This window comes from Macrotis lagotis, chromosome 3 (genome assembly GCF_037893015.1).
Source record: "Macrotis lagotis isolate mMagLag1 chromosome 3, bilby.v1.9.chrom.fasta, whole genome shotgun sequence".
Classification (NCBI taxonomy): domain Eukaryota; kingdom Metazoa; phylum Chordata; class Mammalia; order Peramelemorphia; family Peramelidae; genus Macrotis; species Macrotis lagotis.
Window position 1 is genome coordinate 19,115,724 of NC_133660.1, and position 17,880 is coordinate 19,133,603.

A 17,880-nucleotide genomic window follows, 5' to 3' on the forward strand; every position below is an offset into this window, starting at 1 on the left:
CCCCTACCATGAGGACCTCCAACCTGACCCTTCTTTACCAGGCGGGGGACAGGACAGTGGGGACACAGTCATCCAACTCTGACCCTGGACCAAACTTCCCCTGGTGCTGACTTACCTTCATCCACTGTGAACTGACAGCTCTTGTCATTGAAAAAAAGGATCTTCTTCTTGTCAGGACGAGTGACAAAGATGATCTGGTCCCCTAAGGCCTTCAATCAAAAATACAAAGAGAAGTTATTCTCTTGCACACACACAACATACCTAGATCCCAAAGCATGCACTGGCTCAAACTGAGGTAGATTTGACCATGGCACCCTATACTGTGTGTGTGTGTGTATACACAACTGGACAGCAATCATTTAAGTCAGTCAGGATGGGGTGGCCAGTCAATGGTACAAACAAGAAATGTGAGGCTGGGGCAGCTAGGTGGCGTAGTAGATAAAGCACCGGCCCTGGAGTCAGGAGTACCTGGGTTCAAATCCGGTCTCAGACACTTAATAATTACCTAGCTATGTGGCCTTGGGCAAGCCACTTAACCCCGTTTGCCTTGCAAAAACTTTAAAAAAAAAAAAGAAAGAAAGAAATGTGAGGCTGAGGATGTGGAGGGGTCTGCAGAGGTCAGATAGATGTTAGTAACAGCAATGAGAAAACTGCCCAAGACTTAAGGACCCCAGAGTACACTCTATAGATGTTCTCTGCTTTGACTGATCAGTATCCAAGGCAGCATTTGAACTCATCTCTCCTCCTGAGCTCAAGTCAAACTTCAATATGTGACCCTGCCAAAAGCCATGGTTCATTATCCCTTTGAAATGTACAGTAGTAAATGGTAATGTGGATCACACCTTCTCCTGGCCTCAGTCAAAGTCCAGGCACCAGAAAGTAGCCATATGAAATCATTCCCATAGCATGTTGGCTAGAAGGACTCCCCAATGCTCTTCAAGGCCTGGGGGAGAGAGGCCTTGTCCCTCAAGTGTGGACCAAAGGAGCCATTCTCCTTGAATGGTCCCTCATCTCCTGCTGGGGTGGCTACAATCACATTGACCTGAACTAACCAGTAATACCTCTTCCCAAGAGGTTCCAAGCAAGGAGAGGGGCCAAGAACAGTTATGGCAGGAGGGGTTTGGTAGAGTAATGCTGAAGAATGACTTTGGGCATTGTTAAAGATAAGATGGATAACTAAAGTAAGTTTCAGAATCTGAGAGGATGTAAAAATAAGGCAAAAACTTATTTTTTTTTCAGTTTTGAGACAGAGGACTTGGTCTCCAATCTCAGTTCCGCTTGATCTAAAGATTCACTTTTCTGTACCTTGGTTCCTTACCTGTAATTTGAGGAGGTCAATCTCTAAGGTCATCCTGTCATTGCCCTTTAGTCCTCTCTGACTCTGTGTGATCCCATTTGAGGTTTTCTTGGCAAAGATACTGGAGTGGTTTGCCATTTCCTCCTCCAGTTCATTTTACAGATAAATAAATTGAGGCAAAAAAGGTGAAATAATTTGCCCCACATCACACATCTAGGAAATGTCTAAGGCTGGATTTGAATTGAGGAAGTTTCTATTTAGTTCTATTCCATCTCAATCAAAACTCATATTATCCAGACCTTCCCAAGGGGGCAGGAGCAGCAGCAGCAGCCAGCAACAGCCAAACTCCATAGACTTCTGAGAAAGGACTGCCCTTCCAGCCAATGGATCAGCAGCATGAAGAGTATGAACAGCCTCCAGAAAACAGGCCTAGGAGCTCCCATTAAGATGGGAGCCAGAGGTAGGTCTCCTCAAGAGTGGTGAGCCAGCTATGGGCAGGGGGTGATGTCAACTCCCCAAAATGGGGCACCTTGACAATTACATTCATCTCCTAAATCCAAAGCAATGCTCCACAGTGAGACTCTCAAGGAGCTTTGTCCATGACTCCTGTTATTCTACTAAATCATCTTGCTAATCAGTCTCTACAAAGTCTAAGACTTTGTGACAACTTTGGAAAGGATCTTAAACATATTCTGTCAACTAGCAATCTGGGGCAAGCTTAAGGTCTATAATTAGAATAAGCAAAATATCTGACTGAGGTCATCCTTATATACAATGGAAAGAGGAGGAAATGATTCTCCACAGCAGAGGCTGGATGTAATGAGCTAGGATCATCTGTAGCATTATGAATCTTGAGCCACCCCCTAAGAAGAACAACTTTTTTTTTAAATGTGGTACGTAAGACAACTTTTCTTTTTTTTAAATTGAAGGTAATAGTCTTTGGTCTTTGTAAAACTCCACAGTTCTTTCTCTGGATATAGATGGTATTCTCTATCTCAGATACCCTAAAATCATCCCTGATCGTTGCACTGATGGAATGAGCCAAGTTCATTAAGACTGATCATCAGCCCCATGTTGCTATTTTAAGAATATATAATGATCTGGTTCTGCTCATCTCGCTCAGCATCAGTTCACACAAGTCTTTCCAGGCTTCTCTGAAATCCCATCCCTCCTGATTTCTTAAAGAACAATAGTGTTCTATCACATACATAGACCACAATTTGTTCAGATATTCCCCAATTGAGGGACATTCCCTTGATTTCCAATTCTTTGCCACCACAAACAGGGCTGCTATGAATACTTTTGTACAAGTGATGTTTTTACCCTTTTTCATAATCTCTTCAGGGTATAGACCCAGTAGTAGTGTTGCTGGGTCAAAGGGTATGCACATTTTTATTGCCCTTTTGGCAAAATTCCACATTGTTCTCCAGAAAGATTGGATGAATTCACAGCTCCACCAACAATGCATTAATGGTCCCAGATTTCCCACATCCCTTCCAACATTGATCTCTATCCTTTCTGGCCATATTGGCCAGTCTGAGAGGTGTGAGGTGGTACCTCAAAGATGCTTTAATTTGCATTTCTCTAATCAGTTATTATTTAAAGCAATTTTTCATATGACTATGGATAGTTTTGATTTCATCAGCAGCAAATTGCCTTTGCATATCCTTTGACCATTTGTCAAGTGGGGAATGGCTTTTTTTTTTTTAATTTGACTCTATTCTTTCTATATTTTAGAAATGAGTCCTTGGTCAGAAACAGTAGTTGTAAATTTTTTTTCCCAATTTTTGACATTTCTTTTGATCTTCATTACAATGATTTGTGCAAAAGCTTTTTAATTTAATGTAATCAAAATTATCCAGTTTGTTTTTAATGATGTTCTATACCTCTTCCTTGGTCATAAACAGCTTTCCTTCCCATAGATCTGACAGGTAAACTATTCCATGTTCTCCTAGTTTGCTTATAAAGTTTGCTTTAACTGCCCCCATTTTTAGCTTATCTTGGTATAAGATGTGAGATGTTGATCTAACTTTCTTCCATACTATAGTCCAATTTTCCCAATAGTTTTTATCGAAGAGTAAGTTCCTATCTCAGAAGCTAGACTCTTTGGGTCTATCAAACAGCAGATTAATTTAATCATTTCCCGCTGTCTCTTTTGCACCTAGTATATTCAGTTGATCAACCACTGTTTCTAAGCCAGTACCAGACAGTTTTGATGCTTTATAATATTAGCTCTAGTAAGGCTAAGTCACCTTCTTTTGCATTTTTTTTTTCATTAAATCCCTTGATATTCTTGACTTGTTTCTCCAAATGAATTGAGTTACACTTTTTCTAGTTCATTAAAGTAAATTTTTGGAAGTTTGGTAAGATACTAAATAAATAGTTTAATTTAGTTGGAACAGGGGCGGCTAGGTGGCATAGTGGATAAAGCACCGGCCTTGGAGTCAGGCATACCTGGGTTCAAATCCAGTCTCAGACACTTAATAATTACCTAGCTGTGTGGCCTTGGGCGAGCCACTTAACCCCATTTGCCTTGCAAAAACCTAAAATAAAATAAATAAAAATAATTTAGTTGGAACTGTCATTTTTATTATATTAGGTCAGCCTATCCACAAGCAGTTGATATTTGCCCAGTTATTTAAATCTGATTTTATTTGTGTGAAAAGTGTTTTATAGTTGTTTTAAAAGAGTTTCAGAATCTGCCTTGGTAGATAGACTCCCAAGTATTTCATATTGTCTGAAGTCATTTTAAATGGGATTTCTCTTTCTAGCTCTTGCTGCTGTAGCTTGCTAGTAATATACAGAAATGTTGAGGATTTATGTGGGTTTATTTTTTGTCCCACCACTTTGCTAAAGTTGCTAATTCTTTCTAGTGGTTTTTTTAGATGATTTTTAGGGTTCTCTAGGTATACCGGAGTGAGAATTTTGTTTCTTTCTTCTCAATTCTAATTCCTTCGATTTCTTTTTTCTTTTCTTATTGCTAAAGCTAACATTTCTCATACAATATTGAAGAAGAGTGGTGATAATGGGCATCTTTGTTTTAGCCCTGATCTTATTGGGAATGCTTCTAGCTTTTTACCACTGCATATAATGCTTGTTGATGATTTCAGATACATCATTCTAAGGGACAATCCATTTATTCCTATGTTCACTAGTGTTTTTAGTATGAATAGATGCTGTATTTTGTCAAAGGATTTTTCAGCATCTATTGGGATAATCATGATTTCTGTTAAGTTTCTTATTGATACAGTCAATTATATTGAGAGTTTTCCTAATATTGAACCAACCCTAAATTCCTGGGATAAATCCTACTTAGTCAGAGTATTATCCTGGTGATAAACTTGCTGTAATCACTATGCTAAGATTTTATTTAAGATCTTTGCAACCATATTCAATAGGAAAATGGGTCTATAATTTTCTTTTTGTTTTGACTCTTCCTGGTTTAGGTATCAGCACCATATTGGTGTCATAGAAGGAGCTCCTTTTTCACCTAATTTTCCCAAGTTTATATAAAATTGGAACAAATTGTTCCTTAAATGTTTGATAGAATTCGTTTGTGAATTCATCTGGTCCTGGAGATTTTTTCTTAGGGAGCTCATTGATGGCCTGTTGAATTTCTTTTTCTGAGACAGGGTCATTTAGGTATTGAATTTCTTTTTCATTTAACCTGGGCAACTTATATTTTTTTGTAAATATTCATCTATTTCATTTAGATTATCAAACTTATTGGCAAATAGTTGGGCAAAATAGTTTCAAATTATTACTTTAATATCCTCCACATTGGTGATGAGCTCACCTTTTTCATCTCTAATACTAGCAATTTGGTTTTTTTTTATTTTTATTTTTTAGGTTTTTTATTTTATTTTTTTATAAGTCAGTAGGGTTAAGTGGCTCGCCCAAGGCCACACAGCTGGGTCATTATTAAGTGTCTGAGGCCAAATTTGAACTCAGGTACTCCTGACTCCAGGGCTGGTGCTCTATCCACTGCACCACCTAGCCGCCACACCCACTTTTTTATTTAAAAAAAATTTTTTTAAATCAAATACCAAAAGTTTATGTATGTTATTGGGTTCTTTCTTGGTTTTATTCATTAGTTCAATAGTTTTCTTGCTTTCGATTTTATTAATTTCTCTTTTAATTTTAAATTTCTAATTTGATATTTAATTGGAGGGGGTTTAATTTGTTCTTTCTCTAATTTTTTTAGTTATATACTTAGTTCACTGATTTCCTCTTTCTGTTTTATTCATGTAAGCATTTAAAGATATAATAGGGGCTGCTAGGTGGTGCAGTGGATAGAGCTCCAGCCCTGGAGTCAGGAGTACCTGAGTTCAAATCTGGCCTCAGACACTTAATAATGACCTAGCTGTGTGGCTTTGGGCGAGCCACTTAACCCCATTGCCATGCAAAAACCTAAACAAAAATAAAAAAATAAAAAAAACATATAATATATCTTCTATTAATTGCCTGGCTGTATCCCATAAGTTTTAGTATGTTGTCTCTTTATTGTCAATGTCTAGAATGAAATAATTAATTCTATCTATAATTTGGTATTTGATCCACTCGTTCTTTAAAATGAAGTTATTTAGTTTCCAATTAGTTTCAGATCTATCTCTCCTTGGGTCATTACTGCACATGATTTTTATTGTGTTATGTCTGAGAAGGATGTATTCACTATTTCCGCCTTTCTGCATTTGATTATTAGGTTTTTTATGACTTAGTACATGGTCAATTTTTGTGTAGGTGCCATGTACTACAGAAAAAGAGGTACCATTCCCTTCTATCATTCAATTTTCTCCAAAGGACTATCATGTCTAGGTTTTCTAACATTCTATTTACCTCCTTAACTTTCTTCTTGTTTATTTTATGGATAGATTTATCTAAATCTACTGGCTATCTTCAACCAGTAGAGTTTTGCTGTCTATGACTTCTTATAACTCATTCAGCTTCTCCTCTAAGAATTTGGATGCTATACTACTTGGTGTATACATATTTAGTACTGAGAATGCTTCATGGTACCTTTTAGGAACATATAGTTTCCTTCCTTATCTCTTTTAATGAGATCTGTTTTTGCAGTTGCTTTGTCTGAGATAAGGATTGCTACCCCTGCCTTTTTCACTTCAGCTGAAGCATAATATATTCTGCTCCAACCTTTTACCTTTACTCTGTTATGTATCTCTCTATTTCAAATGAGTTTCCTGTAAGCAGCACATTGGAAGATTCTGGTTTTTAATCCACTTCGCTATTGGCTTACATTTTATGGGAGAGTTCATCCTATTCAAATTCAACATTATAATTACTGACTCCTTATTGCTCTCCATGTTATCTTCCCTGTTTGTATTTTCCCCCTTAGTGTTGGCTCCCTTATATCCAAACCCCCCCTCCCCTTTCTTTCCCCTTTCCCTTTGCCCTTTCTTCCTTCCCTTCCATCAGCTCTTCTTTTCCTCTTCCACCCCCTCCCCCCTTTTTTCTTTTTTTTGTTTTTGTTTTCTATGAGGCAATAGGGCCAAGTGACTTGACCAAGGTCACACAGCTAGGCAATCACTAAATGTCTGAGGTCACATTTGAACACAGGTCCTCCTGATTCCAAGGCCAGCATTCCACTGACTGTGGCGCCTAGCTGCCCCCCACTTTCCCTTTTTTAATACTTGAAAGGTAATATAAGTTTCTAAACTTAACTAAGTGTATATTAATCATTCTTTGAGCCAAATCTGATGAGAGTAAGATTCAGGTGGTTCTCATCTTGTCCCTTCTTCCCCTCTATAGCAATAGGTCCATTGTACTTCTTCAGGTGATATAATTTACTCTATTCAATCTCCTCCATCCTCCTGTCTCATTACTGTCCCCCCTTTTTAAGAAGATATTGTTTTTAAATCATTCTATCAAAGTCATGAACAAGTCATGAGTGTCCATTGCTTCTGGTTAAATATTCTCTCTAATAGAGTTACAATTCTTAAGAGTTATGAGAAACTTTCTGCCAGGTGGGGATTTAGCCTATTTCATCTTACTGGATAACAAGTTTTTTTTTCTTTTCCCTTTTTTACCTTTTCATGTATCTCTTAAAGAATCTCCTGTTTAAAGTTCAAATTTTCTATTTAGCCCTGGTCTTTTCATCAGGAAAAGTTGTAAGTCTCCTATTTTATTAAATGTCCATCTTTTTCCCTGGAAGAGAAGGCTCAGTTTTGCCAGATAGTGAATTCTTGGCTGCTTCTAAGCTCCCTTGCTCTTTGGAATATCTTGTTGCAGGCCCTTCAATCCCTTAATATTGATGCAGCAGGTTCTGTATAATCCTTACTAGGGCTCCTAGGTATCTAAATTGTTTCATTCTTGGGGTTTGCAGGATTTTCTCTTTTATCTGATAGTTCTGGAATTTGACCACAACATTCCTTAGTGTTTTCATTTAGGGATCCCTTTTGGGAGGGGATCCATGTATTCTTCCAATAATTATTTTGCCCTCTAGTTCCACTTTATCAGGGCAATTCTCCTTCACTATACCCTGAAGTATCAACAGGCTTCTTTTTCTACTCAATGCTTTCAGGAAGTCCAATGATCTTAAGTTGTCTCTCCTGGATCGATTCTCTAGGTCAGTTGTTTTGCCACTGAGATATTTTATATTTTCTTTTATTAGTTTTTTGGGTTTTTTTTTTTAGTTTCCCTTATTGTCTCATGAAGTCATTGGTTTCCACAGATTTCCAATCATTTTTAGAGAAGAATTTTCTTCCATTTACATTTTGCAACTCCTTTTCTATTTTTGAAGGAGTCTTCCATTTGCCCAATTATGGTTTTTAGAGAATTATTTTCTTTTTGCACTTGTCCAATTGTATTTTTGTTTTCTTGTTGCAAAATAATATCCTCTTGCAAAGTGTTAATTTTCTCTTACATTTCTTTTGCCAAATTTTCCAAATGATTTTTAAACTCCTTCCTGATCTCTTCTAAGAAGTCTTTCTGGGCTGGAGCCCAATTCATATTCTCCTCAGAAGTTCTAGATCTCTTCTGAGTTAGGATCTTTGTCTTCTAGGTAACTTTCAATGGACCCCATTTCTTCTGGCTTTTCTTCGTTTTCCTAAGATCTTTTGTTGGGGTAGGGGATGGTTCACAGACCTTTGGGTGTTTAAATCCCTAGAGGTTTCACTCACTGGGCTTAGTAACTCCAATGGGTTAGCCAGTAGGGACTGCTGGCTGCTTCCTCTGGAGTTTCTGTGACCTTGATTAGTGGACTTCTCTCTAGGCCAGGGTGGGGTGGGGCATGGTGCACAGCAGGATCTGGGTTATCCTCAAACAATGTGGGCTGGGCCCTCAGGCTACATAGTTAATCTCCTCAATCCTCACTCAGCACTGAAGGAGATCTGTTGCCCACATCTGAGCCTGAGGGGGTGGGGATGGGAATGTTATGGTCTTTGTTTTGGGAGGATCACTTTCTCCCACAGGAATGAGGGGTGGGGGAGGGGATGCAACTGGAAACATGGGGACTCTGCTGAAAATATGAGGTGGGGGTGGGTGGTGGCTTGTGGCCCAGGTCTTCCAGGCCAGCAGAGCTGGCCAGATCGAAGTCTAGCTACACTCTGGAGCGCTCTCTCTCTCTCTCTCTCTCTCTCTCTCTCTCTCCTGCTGCACTGGAACTCTCCCTCCAGTCTTGTTGGAGCTCTCCTGCCCTTCGTTCACATAGCCAAAGCTTCTACGGATGTTCTCAGGTTAGTTCCCGGGTTTCACCCCACAGATCCTGGGATAGTTCTCTGCTCTCTGCCCCTAGCTCACCCACTCCTCTGAGATGGAACTTGTTGGTAGATGTTCTCCTAGGTTCTTTTCTGGGTTTTGTGGATTCAAATTCTGTTTAGAGGCTTGGTTCATGCTAGTTCTGAGGCAAAGTCAGGAGAGCTTAGGATAGTGCCTAGCTTCCTTCTACCATCTTGGCCAGAAGTCTCCAGAAGAACAACTCAGGGGTTCTGAGTATTCCCTAGGCATCCCTAAGAACCTGAGAAGCTAATTTCAGAGAAGCACTAACCCTGAAGGGAAAGTCAGACCAAGAAACTCAGAAAAAAGGCATGATTACAGAATGACAAAAGCAAGCGCTGGAGGCTATATAAAAATGTCAACTCCCTTGCAATTTCTAATACATATGGACACCAACTTTCAAAGTCTTCCCAGGTTTTTCTGAAACCATCCCCCTTCTCATTTCTCATAGCATAGTGGTATTCTATTACAATCAAATACCACAACTTGTTCAACCATTCCCTAACTGATGGATATCCCTTTGATGGCCAATTCTTTGCCATCACAAAAAAGAGCTGCCTTAAATATAATGTACATGGGGATTCTTTTCCTTTTTCTCCAACCTCTTTGGGGTGGTATTCCTGGGTCCTAAGAGTCTGCACAGTTTCATAGACCTTTGGGCAGAGGTCTATTTTGTTCTCCAGAATGATTGGACCAATTCATAGCTCCACCAACAATGCCTTGGTGTCCCTATTTTTTTCCCACAGCCTTTCTAGAATTTGTAATTTTACCTTTCCATTATATGGGTTCATCCAGTGGATGTGAGGTGTTTTAATCTGTTTTAAGGTGCATTTCTTTATTAGTGATTTAGAGCAATTATTCAGATTAATTATTGATGACTTAGATTACTTTATCTGAAAATTGCCTGTTCATACTTTTTGGCCATTTATCAATTGAATGGCATGTATTTTTATAAACCTAACTTAATCCCCTGTTCATCAAATACTACACTGTACAATGAAAAATATTTCAGGTTTCCATAGACCTACAGGATAAAGCCCAATTCATGGCCACTTCCTTTATCTGTCTTTATTCCCCCTGGTTCTTCTCCATGAATCTGAGTTCTAGCTACCCTGGTCTATTCAGACCTTTGCCACTTTGGAGCCTTTTCAACCTGATTGACCAGTGTGAGCTGCCACTCCTTCAGGCCTCAGAATCATATAAACTCAGGGCTTTCTCTAACCAAGAATGCACTGAGAAGCCAGAGCTCTCATTCTAACCAGCAGCACAGACTTGCAGTCAGCCTGGAGTAAGAGTACACCCTCCTAGTCCAAAAGCCTGGAGTCATGGCCTTTCACTGGCTCAATTTCCTCCCTCAACCCCCAGCCAGGAATCTGGCACAAAGCACTGTCGCCTTCCATCCTGGTAGTTTTATATATATATAAAATCACACAATCATCATCACACAATTACCTTGATGGCTTTCTGGGCGTTGGGCAATCCCTCTTCAATGTCTTCTAGGAGGATTCCTCCCAAGCCTCTCTGGTCATGTTTATCTAGGAGTCGAAGCAAGGCCTTTTTATCTTTCAGGTTGTACTTGGGTTTGAAAGCATACTTCCCATCTACCACTTCAATTTTGGGGTTGTTGACTAGTGCCTGAAAACAAGGAGAGAGCATGAGGACTTACCCTGGATACATGAATTCTTCATTTCTACTCAGAACAATACTGTTCAATGACAGAATGCCTAGTAACTATCTCCAGGGGACCAGGCCATCACCCTCTCTGCCTGGCAGCTGATTCTGAGGATGCTGTTCTTGTCCATATTCATTGTGGAACACCAAAAGATGCAAAATGGAAGCATCCTTATGAACCATGATGGTCAAAGTGAAGTATATGTCACACACTACACCCCCTCTAGCCATACTCACAAAGTAGGATGTTGATCTCACATGGACATTAAAACGTGAAAAACATGACTTTGGTATGTAAAAATAGGCAATCTCCCTCTCCAACAGTGCAAATTGCAATCCAATCTCATCTTCTAGTTTAACACTGAATAAATTTAAAGTATAGTCTCTGAAGCTAGAGTCAGCAGGTAGGAAGTAGTCCATGTAGCATTCTATCACTTTTTCTTAATAGTTCCTATTCTATTACTGGATCAGATATTTAAAAATTCAATTTTATTTTGCTTTCAGACTCTCCCCTTCCCCTGATTCCTCCTTCACCTTGAGAAGACAAGAAATACAAAGCCCATTACAAACATATATGGCAAGTGAAATAAATTCCTACATTAGACATTTCTACCCCCTCCCTTCCCCCCCACAAAAAGAAAAGAGAAGAAAATGTTCATTAGTCTTCGTTGAATCCATTAGTTCTCTCTGAGATGGACACCGATTTTTAAGAGGATGAGTCCTTTAGAGTTATGGTGGTCATTGTTTTGATCAGAGTTATAAGCCTTTCCTAAGTTGATTCTCTAAATAATATTGTAAACAATATTCCAGTTCTGCTCCTTTTACTTTGCATCAATTCATACAAGTCTTTCCAGGCTTCTCTGAAAAAATCCCCTTCATTCATTATTTTTTTACGGTACAAGAGTATTTCATCCTATTTATACACAATTTGTTCAATCATTGCCCAATGGATGCCCCCCACCCAATTTCTAATTCTTTGTCACCATAAAAGAGCTGCTAGAAATATTTCTATACACATGGGTTCTTTTTCTCTTTCTTTGATCTCTTTGGGATACAGACCTAGTAGTGGCATTGCTAGGTCAAAGGTATCAGGTTTTTTGCCTTTTGGGCATAGTTCCAAATTGTTCTCCAGAATGGTTAGATCACTTCAAAACTCCATCATTAGTTTCCAGATTTCCCTCATCCCCTCTAGCATTTGCCATTTTGCTTTACTGTCATCTTAAACAATCTGAAGGTGGTACTTCAGAGATATTCAAATTTGTCTAATTTATGTGATTCAGAGTATTTTAAAAATATTACTGACAGCTTTGATTTCCTTTGAAAACTGCCTATTCATATCCTTTGACCATTTTTCAATCAGTCAACTGTAGAATGGCCCATTCTCTTATAAATTTGAACCTATTCTCTATAATCTTTGAAATAAGATCATTATCAAAGAAGTTTATTGCAAAGAATCCCCCACCCCAGTTTCCTACTTTTCTTCTAATTTAAGATGCATTGTTTTGTTTATATAAAACCTTTGTGGCAGGCTAGGTGGCATAGTGGATAGAGCACCTTCTGGGCACTTCAATACCCCTTGTTTGGTCATGAATTCTTCCTTTTTTCCAAAGATTTGATAACAATTTATTCTCTGCTCCGCTAATCTTCTTATATCACCCTTTATGTCTAAATTATGGATCCATTTTGATGTTCATATAGTGTGAAACAATGGTCTATATCTAGTTTCTGCCAGACTTTTTTCCAGTTTTCCCAGTTTTTGTTAAATTGAGTGCAAAAAATGATAGTTGCTTCCTCAATGTCTAGTTTTATTTATTTTTTCTTGTCTTACTGTTCTCAATTATGTACACACATACAAACACACACTCAGATATATGTACAGATGAATATACATATATACACATATATGTACATTTCTATTTCGATACTGAATAATAATGGAAACAATGGATATCTTTGCTTCACCCTTGATCTCCATTACAGATGATTGCTTTCAAGGAAAGTTTTGTCTATTCTTGTGCTTTCTGATGTTTTTAACAGAACTGTATATTATATTTTGTCAAAAACTTTGAATCTATGAAAGTAAATCATGTTTTTTGTGGTTTTTGTAACTGATAACATAGATTATGCTTATAATTTTCCTAATACCAATCAGTTCTGAATTCCTGATATAAATCCAGGTAGTTCATAATGTATGATTTATGTGAAGATACAGCTATAAACTTGCTAGTAATTTATTTTAAAATGTTACATCAATATTCATTAGGGAAACAGATTATTCATTTTCTTTCTCTGTTTTAACTCTCCCTACTTTGGTATCAAGATAATATTTGAACCATACATTTAATTTAGTATGCTTCTTTTACCTATTTAAAAAATAAGTTTATGCAGTATTGAAATTGTTTTTAAATGTTTGGTAGAAATCATTTGCAAATCCATCTGATCCTGAGTTTTATTTTGCTTTGTTTTATTAGAGGGCACATTTATGGCTTATTTTTTTTCTATTTTTTTAATTTTATTTAAAGGCAATGGGATTAAGTGACTTGCCCAAGGTCACATAGATAATTATTATGTGTCTGAGATCAGATTTGAACTCAGGTCCTCCTGACTACAGGGTCAGTGCTCTATCCACTATACCACCTAGCTGCCCCTTAATTTCTTTTTCTAAGACAGGGTTATTTAAATATTCTATTTCTTATTCTATCAATCTGGACAATTGCATATATTTGTAAATATTCATCCATTTGATTTAGATTGTCAGTTATATTGACATACTGCTGGGTAAAACATTTCCTACTAATTGCCTTTATTTCTTCTTCAATAGTTGTAAATACACATTTTTTATTTTTGATATAAGTAATTTGGTTTTCTTCTTTGATCTTTAGGATTTCTATTTTGCTGTCTTAAGGGTTTTCATTTGACTATTTTATTGGTATTTCAGTTGTAGACCCACCTCACTGATCTGCTTTTTTTTCTTTTCTTAACATAAGCATTTAGAGATATAAATCTTCTCCAAAATACTTTAACTTTGGCTGCATTGCACAAATTTTGATGATGTTTTTTCATTACTATCTTTAAATTATTATTTCTTTCATTTATTATAGGGCTCATCTACTCTTTTTTTTTGGTTTTGTTTTTTTAGTTTTTGCAAGGCAATGGGGTTAAGTGGCTTGCCTAAGGCCACACGGCTAGGTGTGTGAGTGTCTGAGGCCAGATTTGAACTCAGGTACTCCTTACTCCAAGGCCAGTGCTCTATCCACTGTACCACCTAGCTGCCCCTGTTTTAGGGCTCATCTACTCTTAAGGATAAAGTTATTCAGTTTATTTTTTTTTCTGACAAAGTAATCAGGGTCAAGTGATTTTCTCAGTTGCTAGAATGTATCAAGTGTTTGAACTCAGGTCCTCCAAACTCCTAGGCTGATGCTCGAACCACTGCATTGCCTAACTGCTCCCTCAATTTTTAATCTTTACTTCAAAGACCCTTTATGGAATATAATTTTTAAATGCACTGTGGTCTGAAGAAAGATACATTCAATATTTCTGCTTTTCTACTTTTTAAAAAGTTTTATTAAGTCATACATGATCTATGTTTGTGAAGAGGTGTCATGCTCAGTTGAGAAATAGGTATACTCCTTTCTATTCCTATTTAATATTCTCCAGAGGTTTAGCATATCTAACTTTTCTTTATTTCTTCTTTTGCCTTTTCATTTTTATGGTCAGATTTTTCTACATATGAGAAAGAGAAACTGAGTTTCCTCATTAGTACAATTTTACTACTATTTTCTTTCTGTAATTCATTTAAATTTCTTTTAAGAATTTACATCCCAAGTCCTTTGGTGTATTTGTTCAGTATTAATTCACTGCCAATGGTACACTTTAGTAAAATGTAGTTAACCTGTTTATTTCTTTTAATTAGAACTATTTTTGCTTTGTCTAAGATCATGGTTGCTATCCTTGCCTTTATTTTACTTCAACTGAAACATAATAGATTCTGCTCCAGCGGTTTTTTTTTAACTTTGTGTGTCTCCATTCTATTCTCTTATATTTTTTTTTCCTGACTCCTCTTCAAGTCTTGTTTTATTTCTGAAAGCTGGTCCTCCCTCCCTCTCATAACCCTCTTTTCCCTTTACCTCTTTCCTTCCCATTTTCTTTCTGGGCAAGATGTACTTCTGCATCTAACTGTGTATGTTTGTGTATCCCTCCGTTCTTAATCAAGTCATATGAGAGTGAGATTCTAAATGTCTTCTGCTCCAGGTCTTCTCCTTTTTTGTCCATACTTTTCTTTACACATTCCAATTATGTGTGCAGTCTTCCTTTCCCTCCCCTTCTCAGTATTTATCTCCCCCCATCCATTCCTTTTTTTGATATCATCCAAATGAACAGAATCATACTCCTATTTTTTATTTAATAAGACTCATTCTATAATCCCTGATGATGAAAAAGGTCTGAGAAATTACATGCATCATCTCCCCATTTCTCCCTCATGTTTCCCTTTTTATGCTTCTCTTGAGTCGTACACTTGAATGTCAAATATTTTATTCAGTTTTTGTCTTTTCATCCAGAATGTATAAAAGTTCTCTTTTTCACTAAGCATACACTTCCCTGCTATGCCTCTCCAGGCAGGCCACCCAGCCCCATTTGCCCTGCACATCCCCCAAATAATAATAATAATAATAATAATAATAATAATAATAATAATAATAAATGTGCTTCAGCAGTCTTTGTTCCAACATCAACAACTCTCGCGGGTGGATTACATCTTTATGGTAAGTCCATCGCAAAAGTTACTTCCATATTTTTGCACCCTTGCCATTGCTGATTGCAACTCCCTCCTTTCACATTTCTCCACGATCATGTACTATATTTTCTCTCTCCTTTCACTGACTCTGCTGTAGGGTAGCTGAGTGGCGCAGCAGACAGATCCCTGGTCCTGGGGCCAAGAGGCCCTGAGCCCCCACACCACCCCTTAGGCCCAGCATCCACCTGGCCCTATGGTCCTGGACAGGCCATCCAATCCCAGCCCCTTGCAAGAAGTAAAAAAGAAAATGGGTTATATCTGACCACTCTTCCCCCCATGGTCCATCCTCTCTTCCATCATTCACATCCCCCCCCTTCCCCCTGTCCCTCTTCTCTCCTTCTTACTCCAGATGTCTATTCCCCATTGAGTATATATGCTGTTTCCTCTCCTAGCCACCTCTGATGAGAGTGAAGAATCCCTCATTCCCCCTTGCCTTCCTCCCTTCCATATCATTGCAATAGCTCATTGTAATAAAGAAAAATTGTATTATATGAAATATCTTGGCCTATTCCCCCTCTCCTTTTTCCTTTCTCTCATTACATTTCCCTTTTTTCTATTGACTCCATTTTTACACCATATTTTATCTTCAAATTCAGCTTTCTCCTGTGCTTCAACTATAAAAGCTCCTTCTACCTTCTCTGTTAACTGAGAAGGTTCATATGAGTATTATCAGTGTCATTTTTCTATACAGGAATACATGCAGTTCATCATCATTAAGTCCCTCATATTTTCCCCTTCTCCTCCACTCTCTATGCTTCACCTGAGTCCTATATCTGAAGATCAAACCTTCTGTTCAGCTCTGGCCATTCCAAAAGGAACCTTTGAAATTCCCCTGGTTCATTGAAAGTCCATCTTTTTCCCTGGAAGAGGACATTCAGCCTTGCTGGGTAGTTCATTCTTGGCTGCATTCTAAGCTCTTTTGCCTTCCGGTATATTATATTCCAATGAGCTTCCAATGTAGTTGCTGCTAAGTCCTGTGTGATCCTGACTGCAGCTCCACAATATTTGAACTGTGTCCTTCTGGCTGCTTGTAATATTTTCTCTTTGACTTGGGAGTTCTGGAACTTGGCTATAATATTCCTAGGGGTTGGTTTTTTGGGATCTCTTTCTCAGGGGGATCAGTGGATTCTCTCCATTTCTATTTTGCCCTCTGCTTCTAGAATATCAGGGCAATTTTCCTGTAGTAATTCTTTGAAAATGATGTCAAGGCTCTTTTCCTGATCATGACTTTCAGGTATTCCAATAATTTTTAAATTATGTTTCCTAAGTCTATTTTCCATATCAGTTGTTTTTTCAATGAGATATTTCACATTTTCTTCTAATTGTTCATTTTTTTGGTTTTGAAGTATTGATTCCTGATTTCTGGTAAATTCATCAATCTCCCTGAATTCTATTCTTTGTCTGAAAGATTTGTTCTCCTCAGAGTTTTCTTATCTCTTTTTCCATCTGGCCAATTTTGCTTTTTAAGGCATTCTTCTCCTCAATAATTTTTTGAACTGTTTTATCCATTTGACCTAAGCTGGTTTTTAGCATGCTATTTTCTTAATATTTCTCAATGGTGTTCCTCTTTTTTCTTTGCTTGCTCATTTTCCCAGCCTAAACCTGGTTTTGGGGCGCTTCCTGAGCTTTTGGGACACTCCCACAAGGTTTTCAGTGTGTGAAGCTCTGTCCTCCCTCCTGGTCTGTGAATGACCATACGTGCCCCACGCTGCCACGGGGCTGAGGTGGGGGGGCCCTGCTGTTCTATTGGGGGGGGGGGGGGGCTAGACTACGATCAGGATCTGAATGTGGTCAGAGCCCCAGAGTCCTGTTCCAGGGGCAGAGGACAGAGCTCTGCAGTCTCTCTTCACTCCCCTCCCTCAGCTCAATGGGCTCATGCCCTGGGGGCTCCGGCTTACTGGCTCCGCCCGCTTCTGTTTCTGGGCTGCAGAAAGACCAAGCTGCTGGCTGTGTGCCCCGAGGGCTGGGCTCCACCTGCTCGCTCTGGCAGAGGTCCCCCACTGTTCCCCCACTTTGTGCCCAGTGCTCCTCAGGGTACAGCTCAGGAGACTCCCCTGCTGCTGTGAGCCTTGGCTCCCAGCGCTCTGGGGCTGCCTCCGGGAGGCTGAAGTTCTTTCGCTCTGGGGGCTACCCCTCTGGCGAACCGCCCCTCCAACCCCGGGGAGCAGAGCCTTTCTGCTCTTTTCCAGGTTACCTTGAGTAGGAGAACAGCCTCACTGGGTCCCTCTGTGGGTTCTGTCTCTCAAAAATTTAGAGTCCTTAGCTTATGAGTTTTATTAGAGAGCACCTAAGACAAGATCCTTTCTTGTCACCATCTTGGCTCCGCCCTTCTTTAACTCTTGTAGGAATTCTTATTGGATTTGTGTCCAAACTGCATTTTTTCTCTGAG

The 17,880-nt window shown here is 38.6% G+C and overlaps 1 protein-coding gene across 2 annotated transcripts in view; it reads right to left on the bottom strand.

Annotated features, from left to right (window-relative positions):
• Window positions 1-17,880, bottom strand: part of GTF2E2 (general transcription factor IIE subunit 2) — a 110,907-nt gene that overhangs the window by 13,456 nt on the left and 79,571 nt on the right. For both annotated transcript variants that reach the window (XM_074228272.1, XM_074228271.1), the window contains exons 5-6: window positions 10,478-10,660; window positions 116-209 (exon numbers count right to left, since the gene is read on the bottom strand). In XM_074228272.1, coding sequence (XP_074084373.1) covers window positions 116-209; window positions 10,478-10,660 — 277 coding nt within the window. The remainder of the gene's footprint in view (window positions 1-115; window positions 210-10,477; window positions 10,661-17,880) is intronic.